This window comes from Rhinopithecus bieti, unplaced genomic scaffold, assembly GCF_001698545.2.
Source record: "Rhinopithecus bieti isolate Rb0 unplaced genomic scaffold, ASM169854v2 scaffold_1014, whole genome shotgun sequence".
In the NCBI taxonomy this organism is placed as follows: domain Eukaryota; kingdom Metazoa; phylum Chordata; class Mammalia; order Primates; family Cercopithecidae; genus Rhinopithecus; species Rhinopithecus bieti.
Window position 1 is genome coordinate 4500552 of NW_016803499.1, and position 21589 is coordinate 4522140.

Below are 21589 nucleotides of genomic sequence, written 5' to 3' on the forward strand. Positions count from 1 at the left end.
TTTTTTTTTTTTTTTGAGATGAAGTCTTGCTCCGTCACCCAGACTGGAGTGCAGTGGCACAATCTTGGCTCACTGCAGCCTCCACCTCCAGGGTTCAAGCCATTCTCCTGCCTCAGGCTCCCGAGCAGCTGGAATTACAGGTGTGTGCTGCCACCATGCCTGGCTAATCCTGGTTAATCTTCGTATTTTTAGTAGAGACGGGGTTTCACCATGTTGGCCAGGCTGGTCTTGATTTCCTGACCTCAGGTGATCCTCCTGCCTCAGCCTCCCAAAGTGCTGGGATTACAGGCATGAGCCACTGCGCCTGGCCTGAACTCTACATTTTTAAAAATTATAGTTATACGTAAATACCCATGTGTGTCCTGTGGTTACTGGACTGGACAGGGAGCTCTAGAATATTCTGCTAACCCCAGATGCCTCACTAAGCATCTTCATGAGATTCTACCAACATTGCTCCCCATCCAGGAGAGCATCTGGGTGGGTGATGGATGCACGGATTAAAATCCATTTTAGAGTTCTCTTCTGCACTGTTGGCACTGCACATCTCCCTGAGACTAAAATCCAAAGACCTTGCCGAGCAACGTGGCCCCTCTATGGTCTCATTTCCCAGCACTGGTGTGGGCCCCATCCCACCCCATCCTCTGCAGCTGGCCGGCCTCCTGGCTGCTTCCCACACACCCCAAGCATGCACTGACCCCAGGGCCTTTGCACACATCAGCCCCACTCTGAGATCCTGAAGGCCCGACATCCCGAAGGCCCACTCCTTCCTTCCTCTTCTCCTGGTCTTTGCCGCAAATGTCACAGAGGCCACCCTCAGCTCCCAGCAGGAAGGAAACTCGCTTCTGCATTGTCAGCTCCGTGCCATTCCACCCTCACCCTGCTTTATTTTTCTTCCTGTCATTTACCAACCCCGACATGTTGCACATTTCTCTGCTTACTTGTTAATTATCTAACTTGCACTCCCAGAGAGTAGAGTGTGCTGTGGCTCACTGATGTGTCCCCAGCACCTAGAAGAGAGCGTGGCTCTTACGAGAAACTCCATATGTACTAGCGGAAATAATGAATTCGATCCCTGATTACTTTTCATTATAGATATGCACCGAACATCAGCCACATTTTGGGTTACCCAGGTTTCTACGCCCTAATCTAGAAATACAACTTCCACTTCCCTGTTTCTATGGGAACACAGAGTCTGAATCCCAAATAAGACTCAGCAGAACTTTTAAAAGAAGCTACTTCTAAATGACTGACTCCGCCAACTGCATGCCCTCAGCAGGGCCACCACGCTGCAACGTGGAGGAGGTGGACCAGGGATGGGCTGCAGGGAGCGGTGGGGAGTGTGGCAGGCTGGACAGCACAGCCTTTCCAGAGGTGCCATGCTCCCACCCCCTGCCAAATGTCCACATGCACAGAGGCTACCTGGGTGTGGCCACATTTCCTAATTTTTCAAAAGAAGTTGGAAAGCTGAATTTTAAAATGAAATTCCTGGAAGTTTAAACACCAGCAACACATTCAATTTTTTTTTAAGTTAAAAAAAAAAAAGTTAACATCTGGGCAGGTTACAATCAAGCTCTCTTGGGTCAGATCCACCCTCCAGACAGCCAGTGGTGAACTTTACACTACGGCTCATTCTATCAACCCAATGAGAGCTGGGCCCCAGGCCCAGACTCACTGATGGCCCTGCAGGAGGTTGACTGATCACAAGATGCGTGGCAGGTACCAGCCAGTGCCCAGCTCCCTGCCAACCAGCTGCTTCTAAATATGCCAGATAAACACACCAAAAGAAGAAGGGAAAAGAAATAAAAATAATGATTTGCTTGGTCACTCACATGTGGAAGAGAAAAGGCTAAAATCGAAGCTGATACTCCCTCATTCAGTCTGCAAGAGCCTCAGTCCCGCCCCTCCCGGCTCTGCCCACAGAACACAGGCAGCAGGGGTGAAAGTGGGCGAAGAACCCTGTGCACAGCAACGTCCCCAGGCCTGGCGTGCTGCCCAGCAAGCAGCTCCCCCGGGCCGCATCATCTTGGCAAACCCTCCCAGGACCCTGGGCTGTACAAGCTCAGAGACTCCGCCCGTTGTGTGGGGAGATGTCCTCGCTCTCAGGCTCCACCTGCTCATCCTCCCTTCACACCGAGAAAAAGAAACGTGACATGGACCAGAATCCCGGAGTTGGTACCAGCCATGTTTCCTCGCCCTGCCACGTAGCCACCCAGGAACCCACAGGGTGACCTGGGCTCCAGACTAGGGCACCAAGCCTCGTGGTTGGAGTGTTTGCAGGGATCATGAGGGGCCGGCTGGACACAACCACCTCCTCCTGCCATGAAAGGAAGTCCCTGTCCTGCACTCTCACTGGCACTGCCCCGGCCCATGCTGCAGGCCTCCCTGGGCCCACACGGCCTGGGCCAGCCTCTCTGGGCTTCCAAGGTTGGTGTGTTCCTATGGTGGGGTTGACGCTGATGACAGCACCCACAGTCATGAGGCACTGTCTGACCCCTCCACCTGCGTGTCTTAGTGAGTCCGGGCCTCTATGCCAAAGCACCTGAGGCTGGGCCGATTATAAATGGCAGAAATCTATGACTCACAGTTCTGGTGGCTGGGGATTAAGGAGCCGGTAGGTGCGGTGCCTGGGGAGGGCTGCGCCCTCCTGCACAGGTGGTGGCTCTTACTGTGTCTTCATGGGCAGAAAGACAAGGCAGTTGCCTTCAGCCCTTTTTTGTGAGATGGAGTTTCTCCCTTGTTACCCAGACTGGAATGCAATGGCGCTGATCTTAGCTCACTGCAACCTCTGCCACCCGGGTTCAAGTGATTCTCCTGCCTCAGCCTCCCGAGTAGCTGGGATTACAGACGAGCACCACTACACCCAGCGCATCACTTTTGTATTTTTAGTAGAAACAGGGTATCACCATACTGGCCAGGCTGGTCTCGAACTCCTGACCTCAGGTAATCCACCCGCTTCGGCCTCCCAAAGTGCTGGGATCACATGCGTGAGCCACTGCACCAGGTCTGCCTTCAGCCTTCTGTACAAGGGCATGAATCCCATCGCAGAGGCTCTATCCTCATGATGGAATCACCTCCGAAAGGCCCCATCTCTTCGTGTTACCACACCAGCGATTAAATTTCAACAAGATTTTTTTTTTTTTTTCTCAGACAGGATCTCACACTGTGGCCCAGGCTGGAGCGTAGCGGCACGATCTCTGCTCACTACCACCTCTGCTTCCCAGGTTCAAGTGATTCTCATGTGTCAGCCTCCCAAGTAGCTGGGATTACAGGTGCACGCCAGCATGCCCAGCTAATTTGCGTGTGTGTGTGTGTGTGTTTGTGTGTGTGTGTGGATTTTTATTTTAGTTTTTTTTAGTAGAGACAGCGTTTCACATGTTGGCCAGACTGGCCTCAAACTCCCGGCTTCAAGTGATCTGCCTGCCTGGCCTCAAACTCCTGGTTTCAAGTGATCTGCCTGCCTAGGCCTCCCAAAGTGCTGGAATTACAAGCACGAACCACCACGCCCGGCCAGCACATGAATTTGAAGGCACATTAAGACTACAGCACCTATATGTGATGTCATTTGAACCTCTGGACACTCTCTTAACTGCAGTGATTAGCCCCACTTCGAAGTGGAGGGGGCTGCATTCATTTCCCCTGGCTGCTGCGCCGTGCCGTCATAAAACAGGTGACTTAAACCACGGAAGTTTCTGCTCTCACCGTTCCGGAGGCCAGAAGTCTGAATTCCAGGTGTTAGCAGGGCTGTCCACGCGCAACGTCTCTAGGGGAGGGTCTTTCCTGCCACTTCCAGCTTCAAAGGCATTCCTTGGCTTGTGGCCGCATCGCTCCAATCTCAGCCCTCCATCTTCATGTGGCATTCTATCTGTGTGCACAGTGTCTCTTTTGCCTTTTCTTCAAAGGACATCTTTCAAGATTAGAGCCTCCCCAGTCCAGCGTGACCTTGTCTTAACTCAGTGACATCTGCAAAGGCCCCAGTTCCAAATAATATCATGTTCACAGGTTGTAGATAGACATGAATTTACGGGGCAAACGCTTTGACTCAGTACGGGAGCGCTTGGAGACCTTTAAGTAAATCCTAAGTGGCCTGCCCAAGGGCACCAGCTGAGAAGAAACCCAGCCGGACTGAAACCCAGGCTCTGCAGACGGGGATGCCAGGCCCCTGGTGTGCCCTCTGGCCAAATCTGTGGCTGAGAGTGGGCCGGTTTCCTTGGGGTGTCTCTCCTGGCTGAGGTCTTGTGCCTCAGTAAATGCAGACCCAAAATAAACCACCTTCTTGGGTGACTGAGAACCCGGAAGAGAATTCTGGAAACAAGTTCCATCTTGTTCATAGAAATGGTGTTGGACACAACACAAAACCCTTCCACGGGTGCGCTGTGGAAACCGTAAACCTTTGCCAATTCCCGGCTGCATTCGCTCCCTCCTCTTTTAAAGTGGATAGACGCAAGCTGTCTAGCTACTTGGCTGTCTTTCATCAAATCACCCAGTAAGTGCAAAATGCAGTCTCTGGGTGGCGATGGAGCTAATACCCGTCTCAGGGCTGAAACTGTTCTGTTGGCTCCTACGCCATGGCTTTTCTACGTGGCTTTCGGTGGTGGCAAACAGCAGAGACGCGCCCAAGCTGCTGACGATTTTCATGGAAAGGTGAGGCTGCTTCAGGGCGACACTCCGGGGGACGGGGATGGCAGGGCGGTCCTAGCTTCGTGTGGCCGGGGGGACCTGAGCAGCAGAAGTGCAGGAACTCGCCACTGACACCCACCTGGGGTCTCTGGTAGCTGCTTTACGTGGCTGCAGGAACAAATGATCACAAACAAGGTGGCTTCAAGCAACAAACCTTCCCCGCAGTCCTGGAAGCCAGCGTCCAAAACGGCATCACTAGGCTGACCCTGCGGTGTCATCAGGGCCACGTTCCCCGGGAAGGCTCTGGGGCAGGGTCCTTCCCAGCCTCCTGGCAGCACCATTGTATCTCTGCCCCCATCCATGTCCCACTCCCACTGCCCCACCTTCATGCAGCCCCCTTCCCTGTGTGTGTCCCCCTATGAGGACCTTGGTGATGATGCTGGCTTACCCAGTGCTACACTTTGGGCACTGGCCCCTTCCAATCCTCACGTTAAAATGTAATCCCCAGCGTGGTGGTGTCGGGAGCGGGGCCGAGCAGGAGGTGTCTGGGCCACAGCGGTGGATCCCTCATGAACAGATCCATGTCCTCCCCTCCGAGATGAGTGTATTAAATCAGGGCTCTCCAGAGGGACAGAACTGATAGGATATATTTACACAGGAAAGCAAGTTTTTTAAGCGAGTTTTCTCACCATCACAAGGTGAAGTCTCACCACAGGCCGTTTATAAGCTGGGGAAGAGAGGAGCAGGTAGGGGCCCAGTCCAAGTCCGAAAGCCTCAAAACCAGGGAAGCTGACAGTGCAGCCTTCAGTCTGTGGCCGAAGGACCAACAGTCTCCAGCAAGATACTGGTGTAGGTCCCAGAGTCCAAAGGCCAAACAACTTAGAGTCTGATGTCCCAGGTCAGCAGTGGAAGGAAGCGTCCAGCATGGGAGGAAGAATGAAGCCAGGAGACCCAGCAGGCAAGGTCATCCCACCTGCCTCCACCTGCTTTGTTCTTGCCGTGCTAGCAGCCAAATGGACGCTGCCCACCTATACTGAGGGTGGGTCTTCCTCTCCCAGCCCATGGACTCAAATGTCCACCTCCTCTGGCAACACCCTCACAGACACACCCAGACACAATACTTCCCCATCCCCGTGGCCATCCCTCAATCCAGTCAAGTTGAAGTGTAACATTAACCATCACAGAGAGTGGGTTCTTGCTCTGCGAGTTCCCACTGAGAGCTGGTTGTTAGGAAGGGCCTGGCACCTCCCCGCCAGGGAACTGGACCAGCTCCTGCCTGTGGACTGACAGGCACGTGCACCTCTAGAAGAGCCGTGTGTGTATGTGTGTGTGTCTAACAGACAGTCTTACATGAACTTTACAATTTGCCAACATCAGCTCATAGAAATTGCAATATAGACGGCAGCACAACAGGGACGTCCTGGGACCCTGCCCATGGCGCTCATCAGGGAAGAGGAAGGTCCTGGGCGAAAACGCCATGACCCTGTTCCCACAAACAAATCCTTGTTTGGATTTCCACAAAACAAGGAAAGCACAACCAAAGAACCTTGTTGGGACTCATTTAACCAGGAAAGAAACTCAGAAAGCCACCGGGAGGGAACAGGGAAGAGAAGGGTCCATTGAGCAGATCTCGTGGGTTTCTGAAAAGTGCAACGCCGGGAACCACAATGTCATCCATGGTGTCAGGCGGCCTTCATCACTGGCCGTCCCTCCACCACGCAGTTGCCTCCACCAGCACGATCAGAGGAACTGCAGAGTGCACAGCCACTGGCAGAGAGCTCTGGCAGCCACTACCACGCGTGGCACAAGAAAATTTACTCATCCCCCTCTGGCTACATTGCTAAATGTGGGAACTCAGTTTGGAGCTCCGTGCAAAAGGAAATCAGATGAAGGGTCTGGAGAGCAAAAGCCAGGCTCTGACGTTTCAGGAGATCCGCCCTCACTTTCATGGGCTGAGTCCTCCCCTCAGTGAAGGCCCTGGGGACAGGCCATGTCCAAAAACGCTTTGCCTGGGATCCTGGAGTGAAGAGCACAAGACGACACAGGACCATTGCCAATGACATTCCTGGGCCTCTGCCATCACTGGCTTAGCCTGCGGCAATGCTGGGGTCCATCACCTAATTGCCAGAGAACTGGAAATTCCGTTCCTTGCTTCTGGCTTCGGCCTTTCTCCTCCTCCTCCTTCTATGTGTAGTGTTAGGAGTAAAGGAAGAGCATGGGGTCTGGCATCCAGCAGCCTGTGCCTTGTTCATTGTCCTTTTAGGAGCTGTGTGACCTGGGCTGTTCACCCACAGGAGACCCTGCTTCGTGGGACCACATGGAAAGGGCTCAGCACAGGACTGGGCAGGGTACCACTACGCACTGAAAGGTACCCAAGCCACCAGCACAGTGTCATTCATCAGAAAGACATCCACGTCAAGGCCTTCTTTGTCTTTTCCCTCCCGTTTCATCCTTGTCCTTCCCTGCCCATTATTAAAATTGGGCCATATTAAAATGGACCCATTCTGAACGTTTCTCATTGCCACTGCCTTTTTTTCCTGATTTTATCCACCCTTTCTTTACTTCTGGATGTCTGGTTAGCAACTGTTGAATACAGCCTGAAAACAGACAGAATGACAGCATGTGAGGAGAAGGTTGCCCTCTCCAAAAATACAATGCCAGGTGCTAAAGTCCCTGCATCCAAAAAACAGTGGAAGCCCCTTTCAGAATGCAGCTGCTGGGAGGCAGGAACAACTCCTCCACTCAGTTCCCCCATGCTTCAGCCAGGGTTCTCCAGAGACACAGACCCACGGGATGTGTGTGTGTGTGCATGTGCATGTGTGAATATACACACCTACAAATATATATTTACACATATATTTGTAATATGTGTATATGTATATATTTGTGTATGTGTATACTTTACGTGTGTGTATGTGTGTATGTATATAAAGAGATTTATTTTAAGGAATTGGTTTAAATGATTGTGGAGGCTAACAAGTCCAAAATCCATAGGACAGGGCAGCAGGCTGGAAACTTAGGCAGGAGTTGATGCTGCAGTCTTGGGGCAGAATTCCTTCTTCTCTGAGAAACTTCAGGTTTTGCTCTTAAGGCCTCCAAAAATCGGATGGGGCCCACCCACATCATGGAGGGCATACCTTTACTTAAAGTCAACTGACTGTTGATGTCAATCACATCTACAGAACATCTTCACGGCAACCCCTACATTAGCATCTGAGTAGATAACTGGGTGCTAGAGTCTAGCCAAGCTGACATATCAAACTACCCAACACATACAGCCCATTTCTGCCTCTCTCCCTTGCTGTGCCCCCTCCTTGGCTTGGGTCTTCTACTGTTTAGACTTCTACCCATTCTGTTTCTCTTTGTCTTCAGAATCAGGAAGTTTGCTATCTTGGACTGAGCAATCCAAAAAGCAAAGCGTCTCTGATGATGTTCATTTCACACCTGGTTGCAAGAAAAGGGCCTGTCACAAAGAAGCCTCTTCCTCACTACAGATCCCAGAGCCCTGGACTGGAAGTCAGAAGGCCTGGAGACCACTGACTTATCACTGATTTTGGAATTCTTACCATCTGTCTCTCTAGATTTCCATTTCTCCCACAAACTGGGGATAAAAAAGCCAACCTCACTGGATTGCTGAACATTAAACAAGAACATATAGAAAAGCATTTGTGAACTTTAAAACTCTGTGCAAATGGAAAATTCATCACTCTCATCATCACTACCATTTTCAGTATCTTTTTTTTTTTTTTTTTTTTTTTTTTTTTTTTGAGATGGAATCTTGCTCTCGTCACCCAGGGTATAGTGCAATGGCACGATCTTGGCTCAAGGCAACCACTGCCTCCCAGGTTCAAGCTATTCTCCTGCCCCAGCCTCCCAAGTAGCTGGGATTACAGGCATGCACCACCACGCCCAGCTAATTTTGTATTTTTAGTAGAGACGGGGTTTCTCCATGTTGGTCAGGCTGGTCTCGAACTCCCAGCCTCAGGTGGTCCACCCACCTCGACCTCCCAAAGTGCTGGGATTACAGGCATGAGCCACCATGCCCAGCCCATTTTCAGTATCTTAATCACCATAATCATGGCCATCATCAAAATCATCACTATTATCACCATCACCATCAATATTACCATCATCATGACCACCACCATCGCCATCAACATTACCATCAGGAACACCACGACCACAACATTACCATCATCATAACTACCATCACAATCATCAACGTTACCATCATGACCACCACCATCACCATCAACATTACTATCATGAACACCATGACTACTATCAACATTACCATCATCATAACTATCATCACAACCATCAACGTTACCATCATCATGACCACCACTATCACCATCAACATTACCATCATGAACACCACGACCACTATCAATGCTACCATCATCATAACTACCATCACAACCATCAACGTTACCATCATCATGACCACCACCATCACCATCAACATTACCATCATGAACACCATGACCACTACAATGTTACCGTCGTCATAACTACCATCGTTACCATCGTAATGACCACCATGATCACCATCAACATGACCATCATCATGACCAACACCACCACCATCAACATCATTATCAATATCACCATCAACACCATCATTATCACCACATCATCACCATCATTCTTCAACACCCACCCAAAATGTTTAAGTGCTTCATCTCTACCTTAGATAAATCCACTTCTGTTTATCTTCTGATTCTCAAACCAGAGTAAACATCAGAATCCCTGGGGGGCTTAGGAGAACACAGAGCACTGGTCCCTGCCCCCAAGAGTTTCTGATCCAGTGGGACTGGGGTGAATCCTGAGAATCTGCCTTTCTCTCAAGTTCCTAGGTCTTCTGACGCTGTCTGTCCAGTATTTTAAATCATTAAGCAAGGGTCAGCCAGATGAACTCCAACAACTATCCCAAGACTTCTTAGAAAAACCTGCCTTTGCAGCACAGTTGTACATCGTCAGCACTTTCCAGATGAACATATTTGATCCCTTTTAAATGTGCAGCCAGTCATCATTTCTTCCACAAACTCAATATTAAATGATTCATTTTTCATAACTGAGAGGGTAAGAACAACTGTGAATGAAAAATAAAAGCTGGGGATATTTTACGGGCAAAGATCCACAGAGTGAATCCAGTTTCTTTGTATTAATAAAACACAAGGCAGGAAGATAAGGAGGAGGAAGCTGGCTCCTGACAGGCACTGCCAGGGCCCATTCTGGGCACGTAGATTGGCAGAGACCTCATTCCGCCCGTTACCTGAGCAACGTCTACGGCGTACGGAGTCTGATCAGTTCAGGGACAGTGCGCATCACCTTCTTTTGGAATCATTTGTGGCACTGATTGATTGTCCTTAGCAAAAGAGAGACAGATGGCACAGGGTTGGTGCTGGTGCAGTTTTGCTGCTGTGAGGGGGTACTAAGCATCCTGCCGGGTCTCACATAATAAGGGCATCCCCATCCCTGGTGGTCACTGCACCAGTGGCGACAGGGCTGTAATGGGGACTGACAGGGTGGGGGCAGGCCACCTGAACTGACCTTTCATCCCAGGTGCCATGGAAGACTCGCTTCCCTGGAGTGCAGTGTGGTGGTTGTAAGCCACCACCCAGGAGAGTCAGAAATGGTTTTCGTATTACCCAAGTGTTTGCCTTGAGTCAACGGGCATCAGCAGCTGTTTTTTGAGCAATTTAAGCAACTACGTGACTTTTTAAAATAAAGGACCAAAGAAATATATTATTTGATGCCCAAAAAATAATGTTGAATCCAAGCCCACAAATGCATAGCTAACCCCAAAGGGGCAGACGCAGTCACACCATGAAATCAAAGAAACCCGCAGCCTCCTCATATTCACCATTGGAAAGAGGACATTTTCTTGGAGTGTAACTGAAATCTCTATAGACCTATCAGCAAACCAGGGACCCTTTTCAACAATCTATTTTATATGAGACATTTGCAAACTGCCAGATTCAAGACTAAAATCCAGGCTCACCATGACTGAAGAGTTAAGTAAACTCCCTAATGGTTGACATGGTTTGAATGTGTTCCTACCCAAATCTCATCTTGTAGTTCCCATAATCTCCACGTGTCATGGGAGAGACCCAGTGGGAAGTAACTGAATCATGGGGCAGTTACCCCACGCTGCTGTTCTCATGATATTGAGTGAGTTCTCATGAGATCTGGTTTTATAAAGGCCTTCTCCCCCTTTTGCTCGGCACTTCTCCTTAATGCCACCATGTGAAGAAGGATGTGTCTGCTTCCCCTTCCACCATGATTATAAGTTCCCTGAGGCTTCCCGAGTCATGCTGAACTGTGAGTCAATTAAACCTGTTTCCTTTATAAACCACCCAGTGTCACGTGTGCTTTTATTAACAGCATGAGAACGGACTAATAGTGGTTATGAAGCATCTGGGCCCAGTTGTTGAGGTGAACTCATTCATTTTCAACACAACAAGCCTGTATATATTTGGAATGTCTAAGAAGAGTATTAGTAAAATCATTCGTGGAAGCCAGTTTTAAACTAAAGTCCTCTCTCAGTGCAATAAGATATACAAATCATTTCCAAATGAGGAGAATCATGGAAATGTCAATTTTCAGTTCAAGTGGATCTGACTGTGTATAACATCAAAAAGCATTTCTATAACTCATTTATCTAAAAAAATTAGCATTTAGCTTAAAATATTTTATTTTCACCCTAAACGGTTCTCTGGACAACTGCATCAGAAGTAGACAAGCTCCATTTCTGTGCAACAGAATATTACCCAGCCATGAAAAGGAGTGAAGCACAGGCACAGGCTACAATGCAGGCGAGCCTCAGCGACGATGCTGAGTGACAGAAGCCAGATGCAAAATCTCATCTATTATATGACCTAATTCATATCACACATTCAGAATAGACAAATTCATAGAGATGGAAAGTCATGAGTGGTTTTCTAGGGGCTGGGGGAGGGGAGTGGGAAGTGGCTGGTTAGTGGGTACAGGGTTTCCTTTTCGGGGTGATAAGTTCTTAGCTAGATAATGGGGATGGTTTTGCACAGCATCATGAATATACTTAATGCCACCAAAGTGTACACTTTAAAATGGTTCAAATGTTAAATGTGATGTTGTATGTATTTTGCTACAATTTTTAAAAAAGTTTAGGACCTGGGTTTGTGCATTCCACCTCAGAACACCCTGGCCCATGCTTGGCTGGGGTTGTTCTCCCTCCACTCTGGGACAGTGGATCTCCTGGGGGTGCCAATGGAAGGCAAGTCCCTTCCCGTGTGATCCTCAGGAAGCTTGTCCCACTGGACGGAGAGGCGGCAAAGCCAGCATCTCCCAACAGCTGCACGGTTGGACGCACTTACGTCTTTGCTGCCTTGCCAGCGCTGACTGCTACACACATTTCCACATTATTTGTGCCATTTGTTCTAACAGGAAGGAGCCAGTGCAAGCAGGCACACTGAGACAGGGCGGCAGCTTTGCACTAAGAGAGGGAGGCACCCAGAGCAGCCTCCAGATAAGAAAACATCCGCAACAGAACGAGCCAGCCTCATGTCACACATACAAACACGACCGTGGAGACGCAGAGCCATCACCCACTGTGATCCACACACAGCCCTTCCTGATGCTGAGATCTCTTTTACCTGAAATGGAGTCTGGCTGTTGTAGTTTTTTAACTCCTTATTTCCGCCTCGAAACAGAAGCACTCTTGCACAGCTATCCTGCAAACAGAAAAGGAGAAACCTGTTTGTAAAATGGTAGCACAGACATTCTCCAAAGAAATCTGTCCAGAGTCTCAAGCTCACAGGAAACCAGGGAAACAGAAGTGCAAAGTTAAAAGGGAAGGCATGTTGCTTTCATCTGGCTCCCGTATGCTGTCAGGTGAGGCTCAGCTGCTGCCAACACTTTGGACAGCAGCTGGGTAGAATCTATTTAAAAAAATAAAATAAAATAAAATAAAAAATAAATAAAAAACACCCTATGGCCAAACAATTTCACTTTTAAGACTATATTCTATAAAAGTCTTGCACATTGTATACAATATATAACAAGTGAAATATCTTCAATAAAATACAGAAAGAAAGGAAGAAAGAAGAAAAAAAAGAAAAGGAAAGAAGAAAAGAAAAGAAAACCTGGAGATAGCATACATGTCCTAAAATAGGGGAGAGTGGGGATATATTCTAGAACGTTCTTCACCTAGGCAGTCTCAGGACAAAACAAGGCAGATGACTATAAACTGACAAGAAACATATCCGGGAACTTCTAAATAAAAAAGGCAGGCCTCAAAACAATATTTGCCAGGCGTGGTAGCTCACACCTGTAATCCCAGCACTTTGGGAGGCCGAGGTGGCGGATCACCTGAGGTCAGGAGTTCGAGACCAGCCTGGACAACATGGTGAAACCCCATCTCTACAAAAATACAAAAATTGGCCGGGCATGGAGGCATGCGCCTATAATCCCAGCTACTCAGGAGGCTGAGGCAGGAGAATCACTTGAACCCAGGAGGCAGAGGTTGCAGTGAGCCGAGATTGCACCCAGTGCCCTCCAGCCCAGGCAACAAAACTAAGACTTCATCTCAAAACAAAAAAACAAACAAAAAAAACCAACAACAAAACCCCCAGTAATACTGCTTAATTTCATTTACATTTTAAAGGCTTAAAGAGAAACTAATAAAGGCTTAAAGTCTCTATTATAGAAAAGCAGGGACCATGTCTGGAAGGATACGCACCAGTTAACAGTATTTACTTTCATGGAAAGGAAAAGGATTAGGAAGAGAACAGAAATAATCTTTTTTCATTTTATTTTTATTTTTTGAGACATACTTTCACTCTGTTGCCGGGGCTAGAGTGCAGTGGTGCAATCTTGGCTCACTGTAACCTTCATCTCTCAGGCTCAGGCAGTTCTTCCCACCTCAGCCTCCTGAACAGCTGGGACAACAAGCATGTGCCACCGTGCCCAGCTAACTTTTTTTTTTTTTGGTAGAGACAGGGTCTCACTATATTGCCCAGGCTAGTCTAGAACTCCTGGGCTCAAGTGATCTGCAGGCCTCTGCCTCCCAAAATGCTGGGATTATAGGCGTGAACCACCATGCCTGGCCGGAGAATCTTTTTTTTGTAATATGTGGGCTTATATTATTTAATGTTGTTAAAAGCAAGCAAAAGGGTTTTTGTTTGTTTTTTTGAGACAGGGTCTTACTCTGTCACCCAGGCTGGAGTGCAGTGGCGATCACAGCTCATAGCAGCCTCGACCTCCCACCTCAGCCTCCTGAGTACCTGGGACTACAGGGACGCGCCACCATGCCCAGCTAATTTTTGTATTTTTTTTTTTTGTAGAGAGGAGATCCCACATGTTGTGTAGCCTGGTCTCAAACTCCTGGGCTCAAGCGACGTGTCTGCCTCAGCCTCCCGAAGTGCTGGGATTACGGGTGTGAGCCACTGCACCCAGCCTCTTACACATTTTCATAACAAAAATGAATGTGCATCCATCCATTGATTAGGCATCTACTCTTTGTCCATGGGGTTGACGGAGAAGTTCTCGCCAACCCCTCTGAAGCTCCCAGTGAGGACTGCAGCGGCAAATAATGACCAGTAAAAAGGCAGTGGTAGCATGTTGATGTAACCAATAAAAGGCAGCGGTAGAATGTCGATGTAGCCAGTGAGGCCAGTGAGGACTGCAGCAGCAAATAACGACCAATAAAAAGGCAGCGGTAGAATGTCGATGTAGCTGGACCAACTATTAGAATAATTTTGTCTCCAAATGCAGTTGGCTATTTAGAATAAGTAAACTGTTTCTGGAAGTGCATTTAAATGATCAGGAGCTGGCTGATGCTTGTGCCTGGGCAGCAGGGGCCTGCCTCTGGGCTGGGGGCACCTTCTCCTACAGGACTTGGGGCCTCAGCGCAGGTGACAGCCAAAGCCTATACTGGGCAGATCCTGGGAATTCCATCCTTACCTACAGTCTAGTGTACAGACAACAGGCGTGACCACCTGGACTCAACACCACACAAACACACACCAAATAAAGGGATACGTGGATTAAATGGCCAGGGCTTCCCACCCAGGACGGGTCAGAGACCCCAGCCCGGGCCCTGGAGGAACCCCATCCTCAGGAACAGCAAGATGCTGAGTAGACACGGCATAGGTGGTGGGACCCGAAAGATCAGCAGATTTGAAAGAGAGCTGACTGGTCGGGTGTGGTGGCTCACGTCTGTAATCCCAGCACTTTGGGAGGCTGAGGTAGGCGGATCACCTGAGGTCAGGAGTTCAAGACCAGCCTGGCCAACAACATGGTGAAACCCTGTCTCTACTAAAAATACAAAAATTAGCCAGGCGTGGTGGCAGGTGCCTGTAATCCCAGCTACTCGGGAGGCTGAGGCAGGAGAATCACTTGAACCTGGGAGGCGGAGGTTGCAGTGAGCTGAGACTGCGCCATTGCACTTTAAAGCAAAACTCTTGTCTCAAAATAAATAAAATAAGATAAAAATAAGAAAGAGCTGGAAATCCAGAAGGAAGTAGGGAGCATCTGCCAACAGATCCTGGGTTTCAGTCTGGGTGAAAAAAAGAAAAACGTTCTAAGGCTGATTGGTAATGGTTGATGGTGGTGATGGCTGCACACCTCTGTGAACAGACCAGCGATCATGGAGCCCTACACTTCAGATGGGTGAACTGCATGGTGTGTGAATTACATCTCGATAGAGGGTCACGTACATATGTAAGAGGACAGATAGCAGGAAGGCGGGCCGCCCTGGCAGAGAGTCTTCATCCCTGGCTGGACAGGTGGGGCAGGCCAGGAGCACACTGAGCTCTCAGGACCCGGCTGGTTTCAGGGTGGGGAGCCGACCAGGCCTCCCCGCCATGACAGTGATTATTAATGAGGGAACCACACCTTCTCTGGCAGCTGAGAGTGTGGGCTGTGCTCACGTGGGAGACACAGGTCGGGGGATCTTAGTTGGGTGGAAAAGGCCGTCCTGCCTCTGTGTTCTCCAGCATCCTGGGGCCTCGGTGACCGTGGCCGGCTTTGGTCACTGACTGTGTAAAAAGCCACCTGCGTACTTGGGGGTGCACTCTGCCTCAAGCCCCACTGAGGCCACCTCTGTACAGAGTGGGAGGCTCTGGCCACATATGCCACTGAGTCAGGCATGAGGAATTGAGTGAGGACCGGTCCACAGACCGTGCTGAGTGTTCTGTCCCACTGCCCTACAGGAAGGTCAGGCTGGTCAGAGGGGGATCCCCAGAGCCCCTGTACCAAGATTCCAATTAGAAGCAAAACCACCATGGTGTCCCCACCTCCTGGCACAGTGGTTCTCAACTGGGGGTGATTTTGCCTTCCAGAGAACATCTGGCAATGTCTGGAGACATTTTTGGCTGTCACAGCTGTGAGTGCTACTGGCACTGACTGGGTTAAGACCAGGGATGTTGTGAGCATCCTGCAATGAATAAGACAGCCCCCCATGGCAAAAAACTGTCCAGCCCCAAACCTCAATAAAGCTGAGGTCAACAACCTCTGTCTTCATGGCTCCAAATGTTACTGATGATGGATATGAGTCATGAACAGCAGCATCCCTAGAACGGTTTCAGAACAACACAGACCATAGTCTCCTGTATGAATGACATGCCACTCCCCAAGCCCACCAGGCCCTGGCCCCAGCTGGTCAGGCCTCAAGGGGACGCCAAGCCCTATGCTATTCAGGGTCTTGTCCCTGGAACGTGTCTTCGGACTCAGGGACAGTCCAGCAGGTTTCACAGAAGATGCTCCACTCCTGGGGAGTGGGAAGGTGGAGGCGGCCTCTGTCACCTCTCACTACACGGACCACGCATGTCAGCAGGGGAGGGACGGATGCCCATGGAGCTGTCAGCCTGAGGCCCATGGGGCAGAGGTGAAAGGAGAGCCGGCAAAGCCACGTGTGACGCTTGAACAACACTGCAGATGGAGGCTGAGCTGAGAAAAAGCAAACACAAGGAAACGAGTCGCTAGAAGCCCATGGAGTTCCAAAACAACGTGTGAGTCTGCAAGAACATGCAGCAGCCGATACAGGGTGACACTCTGCACAGTGTGAGTCTGCAAGAACATGCAGCAGCCGATACAGGGTGACACTCTACACAGGGTTTCAGGGTGGGAAACCCCTGGAAAAAGCACAAATGTGGATTCTGGGTTTTACGCTGGGATTTTCATACTCTTCTAATTATTGCCATAAACATGAAAAAATATGTAAGGGAATTTTCAAAGACACAACCGTGTTCAGCAAACAAATCTTTCATGTTTGGGGTACAATGAAACCCAGAGTTTCAAAAACAGTGCCCAGGGTCCACACCGTGGGAGGTGCAGGTCAAGACTCTGGGCCTGCTTATTTCATTTTAGGGTTGCAAACTATGGTCCTCAGGCCGAATTCTGCACATCTAATTTTGTAAATAAAGTTTTATTGGGATGCGACCACATCCACTCACCTGCGTATTTTCTGTGGCTGCAAAGCCTGAAGTATTTATTCTCTGGGTCTTTATAGAAAAAAGGGTACCCACCCTGGTTTTAATTAAGTAGTCCTGCATCTCCCCAACACAGTCGCACATTCACAGAAATGACCACACCGGCAGGATGCCCTAACACTAGACATATTAACAACAATCTTCAGGCCCCACTTAGGCTGGTGCCAGGGAGTGCAGGGTGATAACCAGCGTCAGCTCTGAGAGAGCGGCTCTGCCTCTTGTCTTCTGAGCTTCAGATTCCTCCTTTTTTTTTTTTGAGATGGAGTCTCGCTCTGTTGCCCAGGCTGGAGTGCTGTGGCCGGATCTCAGCTCACTGCAAGTTCCGCCTCCCGGGTTCACGCCATTCTCCTGCCTCAGCCTCCCGGGTAGCTGGGACTACAGGCGCTGCCACCTCGCCCGGCTAGTTTTTTGTAGTTTTTTTAGTAGAGACGGGGTTTCACCATGTTAGCCAGGATGGTCTCGATCTCCTGACCTCATGATCCGCCCGTCTCGGCCTCCCAAAGTGCTGGGATTACAGGCTTGAGCCACCGCGCCCGGCTGGATTCCTCCTTTTTAAAGTGGGGATACCCGGCTTGGTGGCAGCGTAACGAGCCTGATACACCATCAATGACACAGGTAGGGGTCTCCTTCCACCCCCAGCAATGCCCTGTCCCTGGAAGTGACCCCTGACCCCCAGGAGAGGGGCCCACCCATATGAGTACAGCATCTCCGAGTCCCAGCCACAGGGGCCCATCGGGGTGTTACCAGGAAACTGGGAATGGTGAGTTTCTGCGGGTGACCGGCGTTTCAAGAGATGCACGGGACGCAGCCTTCTCCACCGGGATAAGGCAGAGTGTGGAGAGCACTGGCCGGGCCTCTGGCTTTTCCAGTCCTGACCTAGCCCTTCCCTGCTCTGCCTCAGCAGCAGGACTTGCCTTGTGTCCTGATCACGAGTCCAGAATTTCCCATCAAATCACCCCCAGTGGGGTCCTGTTATTTCCAACCCAAAGAGTCTCTTTTTTTCTTTTCTTGAGACAGGGTCTTGCTCTGGTGCAATCTCAGCTCACTGCAACCTCTGCCTCCCAGGCCCAAGCGATCCTCCACCTCAGACTCTCAAGTAGCTAGGATTACAGGCTTGCACCACCATGCTTCGCTAATTTTTGTATTTTCTGTAGAGACAGGGTTTCACCACGTTTCCCAGGCTGGTCTTGATCTTAGGGGCTCAAGCGATCTGTCCTACTAAAGTACTGAGATGACATGCGTGAGCCACTGCACCCAGCCCAAATTCTTTATTAAAATCACAGTATTACCAGGCTATGGTGAGCAAAGACTTTGCTTTTTGCTTTGGTAAAGAGAGAAAACGAAAAGGAGGAGGAGAGACCACAGAGCCAGGAGAATGGGGCGATGGCTTTCAGCCAGTTCCCATCTTCTGGGGCGTGGTGGGGGCAGGAAAGAGAGAATAGGGCAGCAAGGGAGGAGGGACTTCATGGGGGTGGGCAACCGTGGGGACGTGAAGGCTGGTCCCTGGGGGTCTTGCTCACCCGTTTGCTCTGGGCTCTAACTGCACCCTGGCCCAGTGGCCTAGAAGAACCACCCAGCACTGACAAGACCCAGATGGCTGAGAACAGCCCAACAAACTGGAATTCAGAATATGAGAGACCTGCTCAGGGAGGAGCCTGGGGACACTCTTCCTCTTATTTCTCAGTAAGAACCTTTTCTGAAAATTCTCTATTATAGGCTGGGCATGGTGGCTCACACTTGTAATCTCAACACTTTGGGAGGCTGAGGTGGGAGAATTGCTTGAGTCCAGGAGTTTCGGACCAGCCTGGGCAACATAGCAAGACCCTGTCTCTACATAAAATGAAAACAATTAGTCAGGAGTGGTGGTGCGTGCCTGTAGTCCCAGATACTTGGGAGGTTGAGGCAGGAGGATCCCTTGAGCCCAAGAGGTCGCGGCTGCGGTGAGCTGTGATTGTGCCACTGCACTCCAGCCTGGGTGACAGAGCGAGACCCTGTCTAAAAAAAAAAAAAAAAAAGACAGACAGAGAGAGAAAGAAAGAGAGAGAGAGAGAGAAAGCAAGAGAGGGAGGGAGGGAAAAGAAAGAAAAGAAAAAAGAAAAGAAAATTCCCTATTATAAAGGGCACGTATTTCCAACAAAAAGCTAAGAATAAACCCTCAGCAGGCACTGCCATTCCAGGGGGATACAGGCAGGACCTAAGAAAAATCCTCCACTACCTCTGCTCACTCAGTGCCTTTGACCAAGTCAGTATCATACCTCCGACCCATTACCGCAGCGTTTCCTAGACGTCAAAAAGAGATCAGGTTCCAGTTCGTTATTTTGAAATGCAAGGGTACATGGTTCACTTGGCTTAATAACAATGACACCTCCATGTATGTGTGCGTATCACACACGTGTCTGTGTACACGTGTGTGAACACGTATGCATTTTGCAGTTCAAAATGCACATCTATCTGCTCCTTCTGATTTAACTCTCAAGGTATGGGAGAACTCTCTGCCAGGGAGAACAGGAGGCCCATTTTACAGATAAGGTTAATGTGAAAAACTGCGAAGACTTGCGGCTTTGGAAAGGAGGAGAAAGGAAAAACTGTGATCCAGGAGGTGCTGGTGGGAGCTTTCGGTTCCCTTGCGAGGCTGCTGGCTACCCTGGATTCCTTTCAGAGGTGTATCTTATCTGACAGGTCTTTATCCTTTTAAATAATTCAGTAAAGTATAAATATAGAAGCAATTGGAATGCTTTTTGAAGACGCAAGCATCAAGAAGAATATCATTTTCATTGCCACTTTTTCTCTTGGCATGAATTTTCCGAGACACTTCCCTTAATAAATGTACCTCCCACTGAAGGAGCATTCCTGGGACTCGCACTGTGCCCACCGAGAACACAGTGTGCCTGCAGGTCCCATCAGCTGCTGGACCCCCAGGCCCCATCCTTTCCATTCACAGATGAACACCTGCAGTTCCCACCAGCAAATGGATTCCCCAGACCCCATCATTTCCATTTACAGATGGAGAAAGCTGCTCATCAATGCATGCAGTGAGTCCTCATGGAGCTGCCAGGTACCGTCCTAGTCCCTGGAGACACAGATGCAAACCAGAAAGTCAAGGTCTCTGCCAGGCTTGGGCTGGAGAGGGGGCACAGGAAACAACGACACAGCCTCAGGATGGGTGGGTCTGATGCAGACAGTGGAGAGGGTGTGGCTGGCTGGGCAAGCTGAGCCCTGGGATGGGAGGAGAGACAGCGGGCGGACGCAGAGGCCATCCCAGCAGAGTACCAAGACCCGAAGTAGAAACCAGCGAGGGGCCGGGAGGCAAGAAGGCAGTGGTGGGGCCGGGCTGCAGCAAGCTGGGATGAGCTGGGCTGGACAGGAGAGAAGGGCACAGGACATAAGCCCTGGGTTATGCAAAGGGGGTTCTCAGCAGAGGAGGGACGAAGAACTCGGGTGACAGAAAGTGGATTTGAGGGAAGACAGACTGGAAGGGAAGACAGAGGCTGGACAGTGAATACGTAGTCCTGGGGAGAGACGGCAGGGCCCCAGGCAAGGGTGAGAGGGGTGGTGGGACAAGAGGGGTGGAGGAGACAAGAGGGGTAGACGGGCCCAGAGAGGGTGGAGAGGGAATGGACAAGCCCCAGGATGAGAGGGATGGTGAGAAACAGGAGGCGGCCAGGTTTCAGGCCTGAGCTCCAGGGGGAAGGGCATTATTTACAGAGTAAGGAGGAGTTGCCGCAGTGGCGGCTCCTAAGAGGTCAGCACATGGGGACACGGGCCAGGAGCAAACATCACTGCCAGAGCTCAGGGCAGAAGTGAGCTGGGAGACCCTGACTGGGGACCCTTGGGGTTTTCTGGAAGGTGTGCAAGGACACAGACAGGCCCGCCTGAGGTCACCTCAGGAGTCACTGCAGGAGGGAATCTGGGTAACGGGAGTGTGCAGTGCAGACGCCAAGAGATGCCACAGAGATGTTGAGCTGGATGGGGACAGAGGCGGGACCATGGAAGTGCCATGTGGGTGTGACTGGCTTTGAGCAAGCAGGGACGAAAGTCTGATCACTCTGTGTCAGTGAGACAAGAGCCATGAGAAGGTGGAGGCCATGTGTGCAGAACTCTCCCAGGGAGATGAGCAGTGAGTGGGGAAGTTGGGGGGGGGGGGGCAGAACTCTCCCAGGGAGATGAGCAGTGAATGAAGTTGGGGCAGGGTTGCAGAACTCTCCCAGGGAGATGAGCAGTGAGGGGGGAAGCTTACGGGAGGGTGTGCATAACTCTCCCAGGAAGATGTACAGTGAGTGGGGAAGTTGAGGGGGATGAAGAACTCTCCCAGGGAGATGAGCAGTGAATGAAGTTGGGGCAGGGTTGCGGAACGCTCCCGGGGAGATGAGCAGTGAGTAGGGAAGCTTGGGGGAGGGTGTGCAGAACTCTCCCAGGAAGATATACGGTGAGTGGGGAAGTTGGGGTGGGTGCAGAACTCTCCCAGGAAGATATACAGCGAGTGGGGAAGTTGGGGG

The 21589-nt window shown here is 50.2% G+C and overlaps 1 protein-coding gene across 2 annotated transcripts in view; it reads right to left on the reverse strand.

Moving 5' to 3' along the window:
* SHANK2 (SH3 and multiple ankyrin repeat domains 2) overlaps positions 1-21589 on the reverse strand; it is a 667466-nt gene that overhangs the window by 497338 nt on the left and 148539 nt on the right. For both annotated transcript variants that reach the window (XM_017887194.1, XM_017887185.1), the window contains exon 9: positions 12258-12335. In XM_017887194.1, the coding sequence (XP_017742683.1) occupies positions 12258-12335 (78 nt within the window). The remainder of the gene's footprint in view (positions 1-12257; positions 12336-21589) is intronic.